This window comes from Phyllopteryx taeniolatus, chromosome 3, assembly GCF_024500385.1.
Source record: "Phyllopteryx taeniolatus isolate TA_2022b chromosome 3, UOR_Ptae_1.2, whole genome shotgun sequence".
NCBI classification, from domain to species: Eukaryota; Metazoa; Chordata; class Actinopteri; order Syngnathiformes; family Syngnathidae; genus Phyllopteryx; species Phyllopteryx taeniolatus.
In genome coordinates, this window is record NC_084504.1 from 10,125,450 (window position 1) to 10,147,346 (window position 21,897).

At 41.6% G+C, this 21,897-nt stretch overlaps 1 protein-coding gene across 7 annotated transcripts in view; it reads right to left on the bottom strand.

The window, feature by feature from the left end:
* The window catches only part of wdfy3 (WD repeat and FYVE domain containing 3), a 113,119-nt gene that overhangs the window by 10,941 nt on the left and 80,281 nt on the right, over positions 1 to 21,897 (bottom strand). For 5 of the 7 annotated variants that reach the window (XM_061766924.1, XM_061766923.1, XM_061766921.1 and 2 more), the window contains 26 exons: positions 21,314 to 21,547; positions 19,773 to 19,872; positions 18,703 to 18,863; positions 17,723 to 17,952; positions 16,989 to 17,098; positions 16,730 to 16,912; positions 15,656 to 15,819; positions 15,503 to 15,580; positions 13,924 to 14,154; positions 12,373 to 12,541; positions 10,504 to 10,676; positions 8,630 to 8,778; positions 6,855 to 6,975; positions 6,641 to 6,726; positions 6,496 to 6,576; positions 5,433 to 5,487; positions 5,228 to 5,347; positions 5,022 to 5,139; positions 4,838 to 4,944; positions 4,614 to 4,767; positions 4,445 to 4,536; positions 3,549 to 3,761; positions 3,271 to 3,412; positions 3,022 to 3,176; positions 772 to 930; positions 518 to 697 (listed from right to left, as the gene is read on the bottom strand). In XM_061766924.1, the coding sequence (XP_061622908.1) occupies positions 518 to 697; positions 772 to 930; positions 3,022 to 3,176; positions 3,271 to 3,412; positions 3,549 to 3,761; positions 4,445 to 4,536; positions 4,614 to 4,767; positions 4,838 to 4,944; positions 5,022 to 5,139; positions 5,228 to 5,347; positions 5,433 to 5,487; positions 6,496 to 6,576; positions 6,641 to 6,726; positions 6,855 to 6,975; positions 8,630 to 8,778; positions 10,504 to 10,676; positions 12,373 to 12,541; positions 13,924 to 14,154; positions 15,503 to 15,580; positions 15,656 to 15,819; positions 16,730 to 16,912; positions 16,989 to 17,098; positions 17,723 to 17,952; positions 18,703 to 18,863; positions 19,773 to 19,872; positions 21,314 to 21,547 (3,765 nt within the window). Of the gene's footprint in view, positions 1 to 517; positions 698 to 771; positions 931 to 3,021; positions 3,177 to 3,270; positions 3,413 to 3,548; positions 3,762 to 4,444; positions 4,537 to 4,613; positions 4,768 to 4,837; positions 4,945 to 5,021; positions 5,140 to 5,227; positions 5,348 to 5,432; positions 5,488 to 6,495; positions 6,577 to 6,640; positions 6,727 to 6,854; positions 6,976 to 8,629; positions 8,779 to 10,503; positions 10,677 to 12,372; positions 12,542 to 13,923; positions 14,155 to 15,502; positions 15,581 to 15,655; positions 15,820 to 16,729; positions 16,913 to 16,988; positions 17,099 to 17,722; positions 17,953 to 18,702; positions 18,864 to 19,772; positions 19,873 to 21,313; positions 21,548 to 21,897 lie in introns of those variants that run through there. The other 2 variants (XM_061766922.1, XR_009787642.1) reach the window with 2 other exon arrangements.

Here is a 21,897-nt window from a genome sequence, read left to right on the forward strand (position 1 = left end):
AACTTCATTCATTCCGTGACTTGGATCGCGCGGTAATGTTTCCCACTGAAATGACCGGAAATGCAATGAATCTGTTTCAGCCACAGAACAAAGTTATGTTTACCTTGTTTTTATTAGTGTGTACTTAGAAATTAATACTGTACAATACAGAAATAAGTGAAAGCACTCTTTATTATGAAGAAAGAATTGCCCATTGGCAAATCACTCTTCAACGCCTTTTCATGTACAGTACTGTATGCTTTGGGAAATGCATTGCATTATAGGATTTGACAGCCTTTTTTGATATCAGTATCCATGGTGAACATACCAAAGGATATGTAGTTGTGCAGTTAAAGACGGCATGTTAAAATCAATGAAAGGGAAGGTGATTTAGAAGGAACCATTGGACCATGAAGTCTCACTCACATTATCACCAGCGAGCTCTTGGACAGTGGACAAAGATTCTTTGAAAACTGAGTTGTTGATGAACTGGGGTGTTCGTGAATCGAGATTCCACTGTATTTGTCTTGGCACCCACCGTGAGTTCGTTGATGCACAGCGCGGAGACGGGAGCGCGGTGTCCTCGTAGCTGTGTGATGAAGGAAAGCTTGTTGAGGTCCCACACGATGCAGGTTCTGTCCCGGGAGCCACTCACCACGATGTGGTATGCAGACGACGCCGTCAGACATGTGACGGCGTCCGTGTGGCCCAGCAGCGCCTGCCAACACACGTGGGAGGGGGTAATAATTATATCATCACAGCATTAAAACGGACGAATATTGCTAAATTCACCTGCTTGAGCGTGAGCGTCTTAGCTCTCTCTTTGGACGTTCCTGTCTCCCAAACGCAAATGGCTGTGCTGGTTCCACCTGTGATCACCAGCTTGGGGTTGGGGCAGATAGCGCACAAGATCTGACCCCATTCGGACAAACACTCATAGACCACCAATGCCTGGAAAAACATGGGTCCCTTATATGAATGTTAAAAAAAAAAGATTCAACTATGAAATTTTTTTTCCTCAGGGCAAAGTGCCAAGTCCTGCTCAGATTATTGCCCGCCCAAGAGGTGTCTCGGCTCGGACACTTATGCTCAGGCAGGCCCTGCAATGATTGGATATTTTTCCTTGCTCTCTTTTCTCACTCTCTTCCATTTTTCTCTCTCTATATGTAATTGACATGCATGTTTTTCTTTTTTTTGCCTTGACACTAGGTGAGCTCCAGGGCGAAGTGCCCAGCCCGACTTGCATTGTTGCCCGCAAAAGAGGTCCCTCAGCTGGGACAGTTTTTTTTCTCTATTACTATAGCCTATATATATATATATTGTTCCATCGCCACTTCGCGCTTTGCGGCTTCAGTGCTTAGCAGGTTTTTCCAAAAATATTCACAAATAAATAAATAAAAAATGTAAACAATTTAAAATACAGCCATATCGGCAGGCATATTGCGGAAAGACGGGTTGTTTCATGTTGATGCGTGCGAGAGAAGGTTTCCCTGCATGCCAAACAAAGAGATGCGTTGACTCAGAGGCTTTGTACATGCCTGTACTGTACGGGCACTCATACAAGGCGTGTGATTGGTTCCCGGCGCGGGATTGACCAATGAGAGCATGAGTGGATTTATCCCGTGAGCTGATTGGCTGCGCATCATCGCAGCCTAACCCAGCATCTTCCCTTGTTGTGTCTCGCCAGTCTCGTCCACGCTGTTGTGTTCGCAATTACTTTTTTTGTTTAAGTAATAATTTTTTTTATTAGTTAAGCAAGCCCTTACAATGCCGCCAAAGCGCTGTGCCCCCCTGCGAAAGCTTCCTCCGGGGCACCCAAGATGAAGAAGATGATGATGACCATCAGCGAAAAAGTGAAACTTTTAGATTTGATCAAAGAAGGCAGAAATTATGCATCTGTGGCACGCCATTATGGCGTGAATGAATCTACAGTGCGCTACATCAAGAAAGAGGAAGCAAACATCCGCAAAACTGCTTCAATAACCTTAGATAAGGAAGCAAAACATGTGGTAACTCCGCGTAATAAGAGAATTGTGAAAATGGAAGCTGCATTGGCATTGTGGATTGCAGGGAAAAGACAGTGAGTATACTGACCCTCTCTCAGAAGGCAATATTGATGAATGTTAATTACTGTATAATAAATGTTAATTACTGTATAAGGTTTTATAAATAAAGATTTAAGTAAATATGTGTACTGTAAACATTCTGGTAGCCACATACACATCCCCGAAAATACCTAGGGGAGGGGGGCAAATCCTACTTCGCGGTTTTTTTCACCTTTTGCAGGGCGTTCTGGTCCCCATTAACCGCGAAAAACGAGGGAACACTGTATATCCGTATACATATATATACGTATATATGCATATATATATACATATATATATGCACACACACTGCTTTGATGCTCACCGTGGTTCACTGGAATCCTACAGCTTTAGAAATGGCTTTGTAACCCTATCCAGACTGATAGATGTCAATTACTTTATTTTTTATCTGTTCTTGAATTTCTGAGGCTCATGGTATTTTGTTGCAGCTTTTTGAGATCTTTTGGCTGACTTCATTTTGCCAGACAGGTTCTATTTAAGTGATTTCTTGATTGAACAGGTCTGGAGTAGAGGCTGACATTTTTCAGGGTTCCCACAAGGGCCCGTGGGTCCCATGGGATTCCCACGAGATGGGAGTGAATTTCACCATCAATCACAGGATTGGGCAAGAATGGGAGCGAAGGTCATTGGGAGCTGGCGGAAGAGGGAAATATGAAAACAAAATCACTGGAAATGGACGGGAATGGAAACCATGATGGCGGGAGTTGAACCATGATGCCGTTAATTTTATTTAATTTTCATGGTTTAAAAAGGGGTCAAATTACTTTTTCACACACATACATACTGTACATACTGTATGTATAGCTGTATACTTTTTTTTTGCTCTTCCTTTATATTGGGTGAGCTCCAGAGCCAAGTGCCCAGGCCTACTCGGATTGTGGTCACCCAAGCACCCAAAATCTGGTTCTTTCGAGGTCTTTAGAGGACCATCACTGACCTTATCAGACTCATAGTTTGCAAGGCGGCAGCTGAGGTCAGCGTAGCCCCACGCAAACGTCTTGTTCCACGTGGGCGGAGTCAGCACTTTGTTTTGCTCCACGGCCAGGATGCCTTTGTCGGTGCACACGATCTGACCCACCGGCTCCTTCAGCTCTGCGACAAACGATAAAAAATAACATTATGAATTCATGTGTCATTATATCGTGTGTGTGCATGCGTGTGTGTGTGTGTGTGTGTGTGTGTGTACCTTTGACAGGGGCCAGCGAGGGTCTGAGATTGTCCAAATGATAAAAGAAGATCTTGTCGCCAGTGGAACTTGGCGGAACATTGGCGGAATCACCGTTAGCTTTGCTCCGCACCCGTTTAGGCGGGTGGGGCTTCTTAAACAGCTGAAATACACATCCACACACACCCATGACATTAGCATTAGCCACGTTAGCTGTTATTTTCTTATTATTAGCTGCATTGGCCACTGCCACTATTTAGATTTTAGTATTAGCAGTTTTGTGGTGTCAGCATTAGCACCTGCTTGGGGATCTGCCCAAAGTTGTTGATGAATCCGATGGTGGCAGTCTCCTTGAGGGGGTCGTTAATGTTGTAAATGTCCACCTGGCCTTCGTAGAAGAGATGGTGGAAAACGTTGACAGCCTCCACGGCAGGAGGACCTTGCTGCTTGTAGCCGAAGATCAGATCGATCCATTCGTGGAGATGCGCCGACACGTAATCGCACTCCAGTGCCTGTCCAAAAACACGTGAGAATGAACGCGGGACCACAGACAAAACATAAATATTGAATATAGGACAGGCATTCCCAAACAGTGCAGATGGCACACCCCCCAATCTACGGGGTGCGCGAGATTGAAAATGTCTAACTCTGGTGGTGGGTCGCCCTCAGCCATTCAAACTCATGGGGGTGTGCAAGATATTTTATAAAACTAGAATACAAGATAATTAAGACTTTCGTTTGTACGTGTGTACTGGGAAGAGTAGTGTGCTAACGCTTTTGGGATGTTGAAGGGGATCCGCAAATTTGGATGTTTGGAAAAGACTGTACTAAACTTATTTTCAAAGGGATCGTGCAGGAGAGAGGGGGTGTGTCTACACTTTTGGGATGTTGAAAAGGGTGCGGAACCCCATGAGTTTGGTAAACTGCACGAAATGTTTTTTGGAGAGAGTGTGTGAGAGGGTCAGGGAGTGCACTACCACTTTTGGGACGTTAAATGGAGGGCACGGCTTCAAAAGTTTGGGAAAGACAGCACCAAACATGTTTTTTCAGAGGGTGTGTATAGGGTAGAGGGGTGTGTTAACACTTTTGGAATGTTAAAGGGGTTGCGTGGCTCCAAAAGTGACACTACTTGATATTTTTTTCAGGATGTCCAAGGGGGTACAAAGCTGAAAGTGAATGCTAACTAACGGCGCACCTCTCTGTGCACCCGGATGAACTCCCGCGGGTCGCCCTTGGCCCACAGAGGCAGGATGACATCACCCAGCTTGGTGCCATTCTGCTTGGCACCTGTTAGCATCAACGAGGTATCCTTTAGCATCACTGATGTCGTTTGTTGTTATGTTACCATGTTAGCCGCTACTGACCCAGATCAAAGTTGTTGGAGTTGAGCAAGAACTCTGGCAAGTAGAAGAACTCTGGGATGAGCTCCTTGACATCGGCCATGTTGTGCTTGGCAGCGGACAGCCAGGCTTCGCGCACGCTGTGGAACATCCTGTCGGCCAGGTCAAAATGCCCACCCTGGCAGAGGGGCCCGTTACCTTAGCTTGGCATTGTTATCTTGGTTTTATTTTTATCAAGATTTTCTCACCTGTAGTCTGAGGAAAATCTGCGTGAAAGGCTCCATGCGCACCAGGTAGGAGGCGACAATCATGGCAGATGAGTAGTGCGTGCCATAGTGGTAGGCGGGAGTTTCGCCTATGTGAGAAAGTCATTGGTCGGTCTGTCAATCATTCAGTCAGTGCTCATCCAATCATTGATCGGTCACTAATTACCATTGGGGTCCTCCCAGTCCTTATAGCGTTTCTTATACTGCGTCAGCCTGTCGTCTGTCTGCGCCCCCATGGGCTTGGCGAGATTGCGGAAGGTCTTGGGGTTGTTCAGGTCCAGCTCCTTTGCCAAACAATAAACCCAAAACCAGAATCAGTTCGACGGTATTCAAAACAGAGGGCCAGTGGATCTTCCGCACCGCGGAACTCACCTCAGAGTCGAAATCAGCCAGGATCCAGGGGAAGACAGGGTACTGCATCAGGTCATTGTAGGAGCGACCCGCCAGCGTGTTGAGATGCATCAGATACTGGAAGTTACTTATCTCCCCTCGCTGAAAAAAAAAGGAAGTAGAACTTGAGAACCAGGCCAGGACTGAGGATGTGGACCCAACTAGAGACAAGACGGCCTCTTCTTACCTCCCACCGCTGAGTCACAGACTTTTCTCCCACCAAAGTGCTGAGGAGACCAGACCTAGTGACGACATGACAGACACTTAGACTTAGCATTAACGATGATTGCAGTATTTTTATGATGTGACGTTTGCAGTAACCTAAATAGCAGTTTTTCTGATGCTAGAATTAGCGACAGAAGCAGTTTCTCTGTTGTTAGCGTTCAGGGTTGTAGCAGTTTTTCCTGATTCTAGCATTAGAGGCTGTAGAGCACAGGTGTCAAACTGGTGGCCCGGGGGCCAGATCCGGCCCGTCACATCATTTTATGTGGCCCGCGAGAGTGTGCATCGACTTTCTGTTTCTTGCTAAAATAACCAAAATTGCAAATCGGCTTCACTTTTAAAAATGTTGAGATATTGCAAGCATTTTTTTGTTACCAACCCCTCTTTTAAAATCAAATTGATTCATACTGTAGTCGAACAAACAGTTTTGACTGGCTTCTGATTTCAAAAGTAATTATCCATTAATTTGTGTATATGTAATAATATGAGGCAATCATATGGGTTGTAGCCAGAACGGCCCTCCGAGTGGAACCATAACTGTGATGTGGCCCGCGACAAACATTTGTTTGACACCCCTGCTGTAGAGGTTTTATTGATGTTAGCAGTAGCAGTTAACATTTTTCTTTTGTTGTTAGCATTCAAGAATGTAGCAGTTTTTCTGTTCCAAGTATAAGCTGCAGTAGCAGTTTTCCTGATGTTAGCATTAGCAATTGTAGCAGTTTCTTTTCCAATAGTGGCAGTAGCAGTTTTGTGAGTTTGCATTGATCAATAAATTTTTCTGATGTTAGTATTAGTGACTGCAGATTTTTTTTCTTATGCTATCATTAGCGAAGATAACGGCTTTTCTGATGTTAGCATTAGCCGCATTTTAAATTATTTTTTTTACAATAGAGAAAGTAGCAGTTTTTCTGTTACTTGCTTTCTACGGGCTTTCGGTTGTTAGCATCAGGCAATAGCATTATACTGCATTGCTTGCGTACTTGCTCTCTACCATTTCTCCCCTTCTTAGAATGATAAATGAAACACACCCTTGTTCCACGCTGGTGTTTGGCCTCTGTCCCGAAACTGACTCGGAGCTGTCGGCCAGTGAAGGCACCACTGCCAGGAACCTACGGGAATCACTTTTATAATTAATACAGAGTTCACACTAGTTGAAAAAGGGGGTGTTAATACCTTTGGTAGACTTTGTTGCGCACCCCCTTCTGGAAGGCCAGCAGATAGTTCCTCCCATCAGCGGAGAAAACCTCCACCGCCATTGGCTGCCACACAATAACACAACACACTTTTATTTTAAGCCACATACGCCCTTTAACACCCTGATAGAGATGACGTACCTCTGTCAACACAACTCATCCAAACTCACCCCATGAAGCCAAAGAAAAAGTACCTGCAGCAGGTAGCGTCGCTTGTGCACCTCCTTGATGTCCTCGTAAGCGAAGATGCTGCACGTCCGCTTCAGCTGACTCTGACCCTGGCGCGCACCCCTTGGGATGATGGCCTCGTGCAAGCTGGCACACAACAACAGTCACAGCATTAAGTCCAGCATCATATGGGGAAGAGGGGGTGCGCCAACTGGGTCAGGATGTGGAAAGAAGGTGAAGTGTTTTAAAGGTTTTGGTAAGACGTCTAAACTTTTTTTCAAAAGATGTGAGCAAGCGAGAGGGCTGTTGCTGTCTCTATCAGGTTGTTAAAATGGGTTTTCCAAATCTTTCGGGATGTTAACGGGGGTGCGTGGCTTAAAAACCTTGCCAGCGATTGTATGTATTAAACTTTTTTTCTGAAGGTGTTTGCTGGAGAGAGGGGGTGTGCAAACTTTTTTGAGATGTTAAGTGAGTGCATGGCTTTAAGGGGAAGGAAATGCAAACTTTGGGGGGGCAAGAATATGTTGTATGTGCCCTCACGAGGCTAAACATGGCATACTGATTAATATTGCGTTTGTGGAATAGGAATTAAACAGATAAATTCATCAATTTTCATCTATCTCAGGGGACAGCCATGTTGGGCAATATTGCCCTCTGCTGTCGACTGAAATTAACGTCACAAGTGGCTTCGTGCTTGCAAATGTTACATGTCCAAACCCTGAAATCAGGATATCGGACTCCCCGTGTTTGCTGCAATAACTAGCACGTTGATTACATGATGGTTTGAACCCAAACTTGCAATCCGTAGTTCTGCTAGTTACCGGAGCATACACGCGGAGCCCAATGTCCTGATTTGCGCGTTTGGTCCCATGACATTTGCAAGGGCAACGTTAATTTCAGTCGACATCAGAGGGCCATAATGCCCAACATGTCCACCCCCTGAGATTGATGTAAATTGATGAATTTACCTGTGTAATTCTTACTGGGCGGCACAGTGACCGACTGGTTAGCACATCTGCCTCACAGTTCTGAGGACCGGGGTTCATATCCCAGCCTTGCCTCTGTGGAGTTTGCATATTCTCCCCGTGCCGGCGTGGGCTTTCTCCGGGTACTCCTGTTTCCTCCCACATCCCAAAAAAATGCGTGGTAGGTTAATTGAATACTTTAAATTATAATAGCTGTGAATGCGAATAGTTGTTTGTTTATGTGCCCTGTGATTGGCTGGCGACCAGTTCAGGATGTAACCCGCCTCTCGCCCGAAGATAGCTGGGATAGGCTCCAGCACGCCTGCGACCCTTGTGAGGATAAGCGGTACAGAAAATAGATGGCTGGATAGATGGATAATACTTATTCCACAAACGCAATATTAATCAGGATACAATGTTTAGACTAGTGGAGCACATACAACATATTCTTGCCCCCCAAAAAAATTTTTTTCCTTCCTTTTTAAAAAGTTTGGTAAAGATGGTATTACACCTTTTTAATAGACGGTGTGGGTGGAGAAGAGGGAATGTGGCAACTCTTTTGACATGTAAAGTGGGTGCGCCAAATCTTCCCAGCTGTTGAAGGGGTGCGCCAACTATTTGGGGATGTTGAAGGGGGTGTGCCACCTCTTTGGGGCTGTTGATTATGATGTTAATGATGTTGGGGTGTCTACAGCTTAAAAATGTTTGGGTAAGACTACTCAACTTTTTTTAGGGTATGTGTAGTGGAAGAGAGGTGCGCCAACTGCTTTGGGATGCTGAAGGGTGGTACGTGGCTTAAAAAGTTTTGGAAAGGCAGTACTAAAGTCTAGACGTACTTGGGAGGAAGCGTGTCGATGTCCCTGATCTCTCTGGACACAGTCATGGTGTACCCATCAATGACATAGAAGTGTTCTTTTCCAAAGAGCAGCAAACCCTCGCTGGTGTCCAGACCCTGAACACGGGCACAGCGGTACATGTGCTGGATCTAAACACATATCACACAAACAAACACCACATCAATATGTGTATATCTCTTGAGATTTCAGTAGCAACTTTACAAGCGGCTGCCATCTTTGTGGAATTTTCTAAAAAACATGGAACGAGCACTTCAAATGCCTCCAAAATCCTCCAAAATAAATACATTTGTGAAAAAAACTATTGATTGCTAAAATACATTACCTATTCTACTGCCCACACTGCTCTTCTCACCAATAAGGTTCCATTTGTGCTAGTGAAGTTGGGTTTTTAGGGCAAGTGACGCCATTTGAAATATCACGGTAATTTTGACGCATCAACTTCTTGGAATGTGTGTCCGCACGAGCGATTGGTGGATGTGAATTCCCCCACAGGCAAACAAAAGTTGTTTTTTTAGGAACTGGTTTAAATAACCCATCCAATCTCCATTGTAACGTGAAAACTATATACAAATAATAATACAATTGATACAGTTAGAAACAGACAAAAAATGTGGCAACACACAGGTAGCTAAAAATCTCCCATGTTGAAAATACTACTACTACTAATAATAATACTAACATAAATACCTTGTTGCCTGCTGCCGCAAAAGACGGAATTGAAGTGTCCTGAAAACTGAATGTGGTTATCCTTAAAGGTCCCCATCCATCAGAATCATTTTTTTCCTACTGTTTAATGCATAATATGAGTCTGCGACATGGTCTAAGATTGACATCCATGCGGTTTGTTGTTTGAAGGCAAAAGCCCTTGGAACACCAAAACCGCTTGCAAACAACGATTTGAAATCGCCAATGGTGTGATGTAGTTTTGATAATTATACATATTCATATATTATACCTGACCACTTTGTGGCTGTTTCCCGCCCACTCAACTCATCTGAAATTTCTAGGCATTTCTAGGTTTTAAGCAACCGAATCTCAGCTTCTGCAGAGCCATAAAATTACACTCAATAAAATATGCATATGTTGTGTTTTACAACAATAACTAGTATATTTGTAATTTTTAATGGAACTGTGGTGGACGAAATAGCAAGGCTTGCATTCACTGTCGTCAGCGATGGTCATCGCGGCCACTTCAATTCACATGATTGGGAGCGAAGTAGGAGATCAAAATAGCCCCTCTTTATAAAAAAAAAAAATAAAAAATAAAAAAATAAAATAAAAAATAAAAAAATTCCTGTTCAGCTGTTAGGCCAAGCAGAATGGAGAATCTGTATCCCTTTTATGCAGGAAGAGTTTTACTGTGCAACAGTAGAGTTTTTCATAGTGCCGCTGTGTTTTTTTTTGTATTATAATGGATATTTACTGAATATTTCAGTCAGACAGAGCAAGGTTTTAAACAACAACAAAAGACAGGACATTAGCTGTAAGAAAGCGTTGCATTGTTGGCCCACTAACAGAGAACGTTAGCTGGTTGAGATTGGACGTGTGGGTGACATAAGAGAGGGAGCTATTATGAGCTCTTCTCTCGCTCCCATTCATGTGAATTGAACTGGCCGCAAAAAAGGTACAATTTGAAAATAAAACTATTTTTTCACAAGACAAAAGTGTAAACAATAATAAGAAAATGTTTTCTATTTCAAGAAGAAAGTTAAAAAACATTTTCGAGAAAAAAGTGGAATTAAAAAAAGGTCATATTTTTACAGGAAAAAAAAAGTAATTTTTATTAAAAAAAAAATTTCTAGGATAAAGTGTTTATTTTATTTTATTTTTTGCATTTATGTGTGTGTGTGTACCTTTTCCCCCTCCTCGAGTAGTCGCAGCAATGCTGTGTTGTCAGTGCGTTGCTGCTGCTGCTCCTCCTCTAGCCCACCCGACTCCAGAAGCTGATCCTGGATCTGATCTTGAGCATCCTCGTCGCCGCCATCCGCCGTGGACCGAGAGCGCTTCAGTGGCGCCTTCACCAGACCTGAGGAAAAAAATGCTGTTATATATCCAGAAAAATTGAGTAGAAGGCATAATATTGCATGAATAGTTAGTTCTCCAACAGGCAACATTAATGACAATGAAGTTTTTCTTTCATGAAAAAATAATGTTAGTCGTATTTCAATAAAGTTGTATTTTTTTCCTACAAAAAAATAATGTATTGGGAATAAGAGGTATTTTTTTTATATTTTTTAATATCATACATATATTATTTTATATAATGTTTCAAGAAAAAAAAGTAAATATGAGAATTAAGTTATATTTTTCTAGAAAAGAGCCATTAAGAATAAAGTGTTATCTTTTTCTAAGAAATGGTAAAATTTGGAAAGAGGCCATGGGGAAATTATACATGCCATATGCCATTTTTTTATTTTTTTTTAAGAAGAAAAAGCCATTTTATTAGATGAATAATGTTATTTGTCCAAGAAAAATGACAAAAAAAACCCAAAAAAAACGTGTAATACTTATTGTAACATGCCTGGAAATTCACCACATTCAACATGGTCGCAATGGCCGCACGATATTGGAAAGAAAATGACATTGCAATATTTTTAAACCTGCGATATACTGTATATTGAGATGTGAAATAATACAGGATCAGTGCTGGGAAAGTTCATTTTCTACACGAACTAGTTCAAAGTTCAGTTCATGATTCAAAAATAAAATAGTTCATAATTCAATATTTTGCACTAAGTTCATCGGTCCAAAAATGATTTAAATATTGTATGCTGCTGACGACTTATTACCCTCAAAATACTGGCATTTCATTTCCCCATTGTTGCCACCCATTTAGGCCACACTAGTAGCCAGCTGCAGCTTTCACCCTACAATCGCAAAAACGTGTTACTTGAACGGTGTTTTTTTTTTTTTTTTTTTTAAATGAGGAATTAAAACAAAAACAGTACTGTAGTCCTTAATGTGCAAAAAAAAAAAAAAAACAAGCAACACAGTATGCCTGGAACGATGGTGAAATTATATTGATAACTTTCGATTCCCAGCAGCTCTGGCTAACTACATTAACAAAATATTTTATCTTATCGACTCTTATATTACAAAAAAAAATGTCGATTCTGGAACTAACAGACTTTGTCGGCGGCAGTTTAAAAGACAAATGGAAACTATTTTTGGACACATTTCTCGATTTAAGCTAGTCCATGGAGGCTCCTCGACGCTCAAGCCTCCTCCATGTGCGTTTAAGACACTTGAGATGCTCCTTAATGTGGTGGCGTTACAACAACTTGCAGGTCGCGTTCAATGTTTTAAGGAGCGAGGAGCTAGGGACATTGCATTTAAGGGACTTGAGATGTACCCATTGTTTGGACCTGACGGTCCATTTTTATCCGATATCCGTTATATCAGGGTCCATTTTATCGAGGTTCCACTGTGTAGCTAGATTAAAAGCAAATTTTTATTTTAAAAGAAGCCATCGTACACCAAGATTTCTTTTTTTATTCTTTCTAGAAAAAAAAGCAGAATATATCAAGAACAAGTTGATATTTTTCTCGAAAGAAAATGCACAATTTACCAAGCATTAAGTAGCATTTTATTTAGGAAAAGTGCAATATATTGAGGATTAAAAAAAAAGATTATTTGAGGGGAATTCAACCACAATATTCCAAGAACAAAGCGGTCATTGGTCAAGTAGCCCCTTCAACCATTTCCTGTCCTGTGTGTGTCACCTTTGACCCTGGCTATGGTGTCCTCTCCGTGCTCAGGTTCGTGCTGGGTGGTCTCGCCCTCGCTGCTGTGCTCCACTGAGTGTTGGTACATTCCGGGGTTGCCCGACAGTAGGCGCATGTAGTACTCTTTGCTGTCAGCGCTGATGGCTCGGCGGTAGCGCACTGGCTTCTGCCCCGGGAGGGGGTAAAAAAAATGTATTAAAAATTGTAATTAAAAAAAACAACATTAGTTGAATTTAATTTTAAATATAGATTGTTTTTAATTCTGCATAGCAACAAGTGACTGATTAGGCATGGCTCATTTGTTCAAATTTTCTTTACCGGTTTGTTATTGGGGCTCAAAGAATTCTGGCGAGCAACATGTGGCCAAGTGGGTGTGACTGGTACATGCCAATTGTTTAGTGGTCTTTGGGGCACCAATGATGGTACTAGACAAATTCTTTGTAAATTTTTTAAAAATAATTTAAAAAAACAAGTTTCATTCCTACTTTTAAGTTTTTTGTTTTAATTAAATATGTTACTATTTATGATTTTTTTAATTTTATTTTTTATTTAAATATATATATATTTTGGCTCTCCAAAAAGTCTGCCTAGCAACAAGTGGCCTAATGAGGTGACTAGTATATTGAATTGAATTGAAAATTGTACTGATCTTCGGGACTTATTGAATTCTACCTAGCAATAAGTGACCACATGAGGGGACTGGTATGCCATGTCTATTGTTTTTTAATTAATATTGGGTCTCAACAATTTCTGCCTAGCAACAAGTGGCCCAGTGAGGTTATTAGACCGTTTCTTGGTTTTACAGGACTCTACACTAACCTTTGCACTGGTGCCAACAACTTTTTCAGTTGGTCGTGCCCTATTTTGACGAGGTAGAGCATGAACATGGCATACCATAGTTAAGTATGAAGTAAAGATTGACAGTGACTTGAGATATGAGATTTGCAAAATATTTTACTATGAACAAGTTTGTCAGCAACAAGCAGTGGCAGTCAAAACAGGTCAATTCAATTAAAAAACAAACAAAGGCTTTTCTTTTATGTGATAATTAGTTTCAGAGGGTCCAGCTCTTATATAGAGAAGGCTCCTAACCCTCTTCCCCTGGGAAAATCACTTAATTACTACAACCAAATGATTGCCATACATTTAAAATGACTCTCTCCCTCTGGGAGTGTGCAGGAGGAGGAGGAGATTGCAGTGGAAAATAAGGTGAGTCTAAACCATTAAAAGATGGACTTGCGCAAGTGCGACAAGATGAAATTTTTAATCGCACAAGCTGACAAAAAGGTTGGATGTGCGACCAATTTGGTCGAAGTCTCCAGCCCTGTTTTAGATGCACAACTGATGGTGGGTGAAAAATTCTGCCCAGTAACAACAGCCCTAGTGGGCTTGACTCTTATTTTTGTATTTTTTTTTTGTATTGGTCTTGGTGACTCAATAATTCTGCCTAGCAACACGTGGCCGAATGAAGTGACAAGTATATTCAATTTTTTTATTGGTCTTTGAGACTCAATGAATTCTCAATGAAAGTTTACTTAAAAGGCATACCTTTGCCGAGTTCATGTTGTTTTCTGTCTCGGGAATGTATGGGTAGTGGATGTAGAACATGTCGTTGCGCACCATCTTCTTGCGCATTCGACACGGGCCCTCCGTCATCTCCAATATGAACTTGTCCAGGTGGGAGCCGATAGGCGGGCCCCAGAGGCCTCGCTCGCGAAGAAGCTCGTACTCGATGGACGCCCACTCCTCCGTCACGTACTTGAGCGCGTTGTGCTGCCGCTGGGAAAAGACAGGAAAAAACACAAACACCACATGTTAGACTTACACATACAGTATTCTGCCTAGCAACCCTGGTTATTATACTTAATGAAAACCAACAAAAAAACGTGCCTGCCTACAATGCAATGTAAGAACAAAAGGCATAATATACAGTATCAGGAATAAAGTGGTACACTATATTGCCAAAAGTATTCGCTCACCTGCCTTGACTTACGTATGAACTTAAGTGACATCCTATTCCTAATCCATAGGGTTCAATATGATGTTGGGCCACCCTTTGCAGCTATAACACCTTCAATTCTTCTGGGAATTCTGTCCCCAAGGTTTAGGAGTGTATTTATGGGAATTTCTGACCATTCTTCCAGAAAGAAGCACATTTGTGAGGTCACACAGTGATGTTGGACGAGAAGGCCTGGCTCTCAGTCTGCACTCTAATTCATCCCAAAGGTGTTCTGTCGGGTTGGTATCAGGACTCAGTACAGGCCAGTCAAGTTCATCCACACCAGACTCTGTCATCCATGTCTTTATGGACCTTGCTTTTGTGCAGTGCTGCAGCCCTGTTAGAAATGGAAGAACCCTTCCCCCAAAGTTGGGAGCAGGGCTGCAGCTATCGAATATTTTGCTATTTGAGTAGCCTACTAAAGATTTTATTGAATAATCAAGTATTTGGATACATTATATTAATACTAATAATGATAATTATGAATACACAAGAAAAAATAATCCATTTCACTTAAAAACGAATGAGCAATTGTTTTTCATTTTTTAGATAAATAAACTGCTTTATTTCTTAAATTCCCATTGAGCAGCAAACTGCATTTTCTTGTCTAGAAATATTTTCAGTCAGGCAAGAAAACATATATAAATACATTTCTTTTTAAACTTTGCATTTTTTTCTTCTTAGCATTTCTTGTAAGTATAAAAAAAAAACCACAAGGCATTAATTAAAAAAGGCATAAGGAGGTTGTTGTGCAACTTTACTTGAGCAGCTAGCATTTTATTGGCAGTACATATTCATATAGTAGGTTTGTGGCTGTCTGTTTATTAGCTAGGACCAGACTAACTAAACTAAAATGCAGATGAAAATGAAGGTGCTGAAAAAATTTAGCCTAGCAAAAATTGGCCTGGTGGACGTGAATGGTATATTCCAATTTTGATTGGTCATAGGGGGCCCAAATGATGGCGCTCAACGAATTTTGCCTAGCAACAAGATGAATTTTGCCTAGCAACAAGTGACCTAGAGGGGGCGACTGGTATATTCTAATTAAGTTTGGGGTATTTAGTGACTTTCTGTGTCATTTTTTAAACTTGTTGTGCTAATAAAGTTTGTTGAAGGCAAAGTAGATACCTCTTGGTGTTCTTTATACTGCATGGCTACCAGGTCTCTCACCACGGCGATGTGCGTGAACATCCACTGGAAAGCTTCCTGTGGTGTCAAAATAAAGTGAGTGACATTACTGACAAATTGTCATTAAGAGCGTGTATTTGTATTTGCACTGGCCTGTGCGGAGAGGCTGTTCTTGTTCAGGCTGTTCTCCTTCTTGTGGCGCCGCACGCCCGTCAGCTTGGAGAGGCCGAAACCGCTGCTGACCCGCGACAGTTTGGACTGGGTCGCCATCGCTGGCGCTGCAGCCTCGCCACGGCTAATGTACTTCCTCTCGTGGACTGAAATTAAAGACACTTACTTTGTATGTCTTACTAAGCGGTTTGTCGTTCGTGCCACCACTATATTGCAGATTTTTAAGCGAGCGTTGATTGTGGGTTTTTTAAACAATACAGGCAAGTCAGAATTTAGAGTTATGCATGTTTAGTGTAGTACTACATTGTGCCACAACATGGCAGGGGATTGAACCCAGGTCCTCAGAACTGTGAGGCAGACGCTCTAACCAGTCTCTCACCGTGCTGCCGCTGACCTAATTATTCAACTAATTCAGTTTTCCCAGTTTTTATTCAAATTTGGTAGACTGTATTTGGAACTGTAGACGACTGGTTAGCACATCTGCCTCACAGTTCTGGGGACCGGGGTTCAAGTCCCCGCCTGTGTGGAGTTTGCATGTTCTCCCCGTGTCTGGGTAGGTTTTCTCCGGGCACTCCGGTTTCCTCCCACATCCCAAAAACATGCATGGTAGGTTGATTGAGGACTCTAAATTGCCCGTAGGTGTGAATGTGAGTGTGAACGGTTGTTTGTTACTATGTGCCTTGCGATTGGCTGGCAATCTCTCGCCCGAAGATAGCTGGGATAGGCTCCAGCAGCCCGCGACCCTAGTGAGGATAAGCGGTAAAAGAAAATGGATGGATGGATTTGGTGGTGCACCGAGGTAAATTTAAAATGGTATGTTGCTAAGTTTAAGTTTAAACTGGTTTATTGAAAGTTATACTTTTGTAAAAGTTTTGTTTATTAGATCAAAAGTAGAGTGTTGGCATTCTGCTCTGGATCAATTCATCAATTAATCATACATTAATTAACAACCAATTTACGCTACACGACTGAGCGACAATATAAACATGCAGGTTCCAGGAACAGTTGAAAACCCTGTTCTTGCACAAAAAGACAAGAAAATGCCACGTTCTTTACCCAGGTGGTTCTGCCAGCTCTTGAGAGCAGGTTCCTCCAAGGCGGGCCGGGCCGTGGCGATGTCCACGTGGCCGCGGTCGTTGCAGGGCAGCGACACCTTGAAGATGTCCTCCAGCATCTGACGCTTGCTGTGCATCAGCTCCGTCCACACGCGGTTCACCGCCTTCAGCAGCAGCTGGCGTCCTGCAAAAGCCCATCCATTCCAATGAAGACCTCCACCAAGGCAAACAATGGTTAAAAAAAAAAAATCCTGTCTCACCTTCGCTGACGTCGTGGTTGTGCGCTGCGTCGCTCTCGTTCTCCGGCGACATCATGACGTGCCACGTGGTCATACGGGCCTCCGCCTCCAAGCCGAAGCCCTCCGTGCTGCTGCACACATACACACACACACAAACACACACACGCATACATACACTTTAGCACCAGACTATGGGTGGAAATCTCCAATGTTATTGTAATATGTTGCCAACAATAATACTGTATGATGTAGGAGTGTAAGACACATTTTTGAAAAGCAATATTTACAAAAAGCTACACCAACATAATAGATTCCAATATTTTTGAAACATATTACTTATATTATTGAAAAAATAATAACCATAAAAAAATTACATTGCCAAGTCACACCCATCCAGTCAGGCAGAATTTGTTGAGGACAATCATTCATGCCCCAAAAACTAATAAATTGGCATAAAAAGAGCAAATAAATCTGGCACTTTCTCTGACACTAGTTCACTTGTTGTTATGTCACATTTGTCCAGCACCATTATTTGTGTCCCAAAAGACCAATAGAAAATTGGCAGGCACACCCACCAGGGAGCTGGTTGCTAAGCAGAATTCACTGAACCCTTTGGGTTTTTATATATATATATATATATATATATATATACATACATACATACATACACACACACACCACAATTAAACCGCAAACCACAGACTGTGTCCTACATGTGCCAACAATCTGCCATATCTTTCTCAAGCCAGCCTTACCTGCCGGTGTGCAGGCAGATGAAGCAGTGCGCCAAGCAGGCCACAAAGTCCTGGTCGTGGTTGCCTGGGCCGAGCACCAGGTTGCGGTTGACGGTGAGAACGCGCAGTGCGTCCAACAGCGCCACCTGCTGTGCCACCGTCTTGTGCGGCCGGCACAGCTGGTAGAGCACTGTGCGGTTCAGGCAGTGGTATACGGCGTCCAGAGACAGACCCTGAGAACGCCTTTTGGCCTGAGGACCAAAAACAAGATTTGCTTAGTATTATTTATGAACACTTCGGCCAAAACCTAACTTTTGGTGGTGCATATTTGTGCACAACTAGGCCAAAAATATCATTGTTCTTACAATACAGTATATAATGTTATAAGTGAGCAAAGGGGAGCATTTTTGTGCCAAAATGCATCTTTTTGTGGTCAATCATCATATTTTTATGCACAAATCTTGCATCATTGTGTTTTTGTGTGTTTTGGGTCTTTTTGTCTGCCACCATTGCATTTTGTGCACAAATATTACACCTTTGTGGTGTTTTCATTCAAATATTTTACCTTTGTGTGTTTTGGAGGCAAAGTGAAGCATTTTTGTGCCCAAATACTTATATATGTTTCCTTCCATATCCCCAAAACATGCATTGTAGGTTGATTGAAGACTAAATTGCCCATAGGTGTAAATGTGAGTGTGAATGGTTGTTTGTTTATATGTGCCCTGCAATTGGCACATATGCGACCAGTTCAGGGTGTACCCCGCCTCTCGCCCACAGATAGCTGGGGTAGGCTCCAGCAGGCCCGCAACCCTAGTGAGGAGAAGCAGCTCAAAAAATCGATGGATGGAATTAGTTTTAGGCATTTTAATGACACTATATTTGGGTTTTGGAGCAAAGGTTTTGTGGGGAATACTTCATTTTTTGCCCACCTTTGTGAAGAAATAGAGATTTATATCTCGAGTTTTATTAAATCATGTTCCAATATCTGTGTGTGTGTCTACCTGTCCAATGAGCTGCACGATGAAGTCCATCACCAGCTTGGAGTCCTTGTTGAACATGCCCTGCCAAAGCTTGTCCACCACGCGCTGGCTGAAGTAGAAGACATTGTGCACCAGGATCTGGTAGCTCCCACCACTGCTGAGGGGCAGGGATGAGTCCTCGCCTATGAGAAGGTGTTTTGGTTACAATATATTTTGTTTTAGTGGCAAAGTGATATCTGTGCCAAAATACAATTTTTTGTGGTCCACAACAATATACCATTTTGTTGCAAGTGAAATTGTATCTTGGGATAAAATATTACTTTTTGTGGTCAATCATTGGAATTCTGTATATAAAAATGTTAACCTGTTTGACCAAATATAGCATTTCTTATTTTATAATACATAGTGTTCTGGGGAAAAGTAAGCAATATTTCTGCCGAAATACTACATTTTGCGAACAACTATTACATTTTTGTGAATAAAGAGTACAGATTTGTGGTCAAATATGGCATTTTTGTTACAGTATGTGGTGTTTGGGGCAAAATATGATATTTGTGGTCACTCATTAGAATTCCGTACACAAATGCTAACCTTTTGTGGTCAAAATAGCATTTTTGTTAGTGTTTTTGTTACACTATATTGTGTTTTGGGGCAAAGAGAGGGATCTTTATGGCAAAAGACAACTTTTTGTGGTCAACTATTGTACTTTTTGTGAACAAAGAGTACATAAGAGTCAAATATAGTATTTTTGTCACAATATATGATGATATGTGGGTTAAGTGTATCATTGCTGTGACAAAGTACAACTTTTTGTGGTTAACTACTTGCTATTTGAAGGAACAAACACACTTTCTGTGGCAAAATACAGCACTTTGGTAACAATATAGTATATTATGTTTTGGGGCAAAATAAAGGTTTTTGTGGTCAACCATTGCACAAATATTATACTTTTGTGCTCAAAGATATCATTTTTGTTCCACTATGTAGTGCTTTGGGGACAAAGTGAAGGATGATTGTGCCAAATTACAACTTTTTGCTGTTAGAGATGATTATTTACTTGCAGCTTGATTAGTGTAAAGATCGCATCTTACCGAGTAAAACATCAGCAGCCAGCAGGTGCTCCATAACGCCGTCCAGGATGTTGGACTGGAACTCCTTCTGCTGAGTTCTGGTGGAACGCTCCGGAGACGCCTTTAGATCACAAGATAATGAGAGCACTAAAGAGAATGTAGATAAGTGTAATGGAGAAAATTAATAACTACAAATTGAAATTTCTGTAGAAATTGCGTGTGAATGCAAAAGAGCTGATGTGAGGCTGAAATGCTGTGGAATTCATTAAAATGGAAGAAACATTCAACGAGGGACTGAAAAAAGGATAATTTAAATGAAAGAGGTATTTCTAAAATGTTTTAATGCATTTTGGCAATTAGAAAAGGAAAATGTAGAATACTGAAAAAAATGTAGGTATTTGGGGGGTGTAATTATTTAGTAAGATATTCTGAATGAGGTGAACATTTTTAAGTTTCAATCAATGAGAAATGTGGAAGAACAAAGTAAATATTTAAAACATGTCTTGATTTGGGAATTACATGTTGACAATGTGGGGATTTGGGGACTGTAGTAAGTAGTTTTGTCTTGAATGAGCTGAATATTTTGAAGTTAGAAGGTTTGAATCAGTCGAGAAATTTCGGAGGAGGAGGACAAGAAGGACATACAATATCTCGTATTCTGGGAATTGTATGGTGCAAATGAGGCAATTTGGGGAATTTTTCTATATGTCCTGGATGACCTGAACATTTTGAAGTTTCAAGGTTTGAATTGTCCAAGAAATTTTGAATAATAACATGGAATATGTGAAATACTGACAAATTTGTGAATTTTAGGAATGTGATAAACAGTTTGGTATATACAAACTACTGAATCAGCAACACATTTTTGAATTGGAATGGTCAAGGAATGTGGATACACGTGTATAAATTGACATGGAAAATGTAGAATAAATGATACATTTTGTAATCTTGTGAATGTTAAAATTAGTTCTGATTATGTCGTGAATGAGCTGATCATTTTGAAGTTTGCATCGATGGATAAATGTGGAAGGACAAGGGATTTTTTGGTGCGAAAATGTGTCAATTTTGGGAATGGAATAAGTAGTTCCATGTATGCTGAAGATTGGTTTTCGGGGGCATAGAGCTGTGATCAATCACCCTTTGATCGATTTTTAACAAAACAGGCTTACTCAAATGTCTCACCTAACTGTTTTCACTCGTTATAGTCTGAATTAACATCCTGAGTTTAAATCTTGAGACGACAAGAAAACACAAGTGAGGAAGGGGCAGAGTTTTACAACACTTCTCAGACAGTGGAGCGATCAAGAGAGATAAAAGATTTGTTAATATTTTTAAATACTTAATAATACATAAAAATAACAGACCGTATTTGGACATACGAGGTTTCCACCTGACAGCGACGATATGTAAAATATCTGTATTGATTTGGGAACGTTGTCATGGAAAATTTGGAATAAAAAAAAAACAACAACATAAAACTGGGAATTTAGGGAATGTGAAAAATGGTTCCCAAGATGTCCGGAATGAGCCGAACAGTTTGAAGTTGGAACGGGAACACCCACCTCGAGCAGCAGGTCAATGACTGGAGTCTGCTTGGTGGCGGGCGTGACGCACATGTTGTCCATGATGAGCGCCCTCATGAAGTCAAAGACGTACTTCTTGGCCGGGTGGTTGGTGAGCGACGTCTTGGAGCCTACGTTGCAGTACTCGGACTGGCTGCGGTTCATGCCAGAGTCCGAGCCGAATGCCTTCAGCTCCTCGATGGGCGAGCCTGCCTCGTCGTCCAGGTCGCTCACCTGCTAACCGTCACGCTGTTAGCGCTGGCTGCTACGTGCTAAGAGCGAGGCTACGCTGTTATTACCATTGTGCTTGCATGTGTATAACTTGCTGTTTTAGCATTTACTTAACAATTTAGCGTAGCTGATACACTGCTTTCAATTTTGTGGATTTCAATACTTTAAACGCCAGAAAAAACCCATACACACATATACACAAATAGTAGAAACACAACTCCAACAAATCAACCAATTGCAACACACACAGTTGTCACCTGAGCAGTAAGCCACCATGTGTAGTAAAAGGTAAAGTAAAGGGTGTTAAATGTCGCTGTTTGCTTTGAATGTGCGACGGTGTCTCCCTCCGGTGG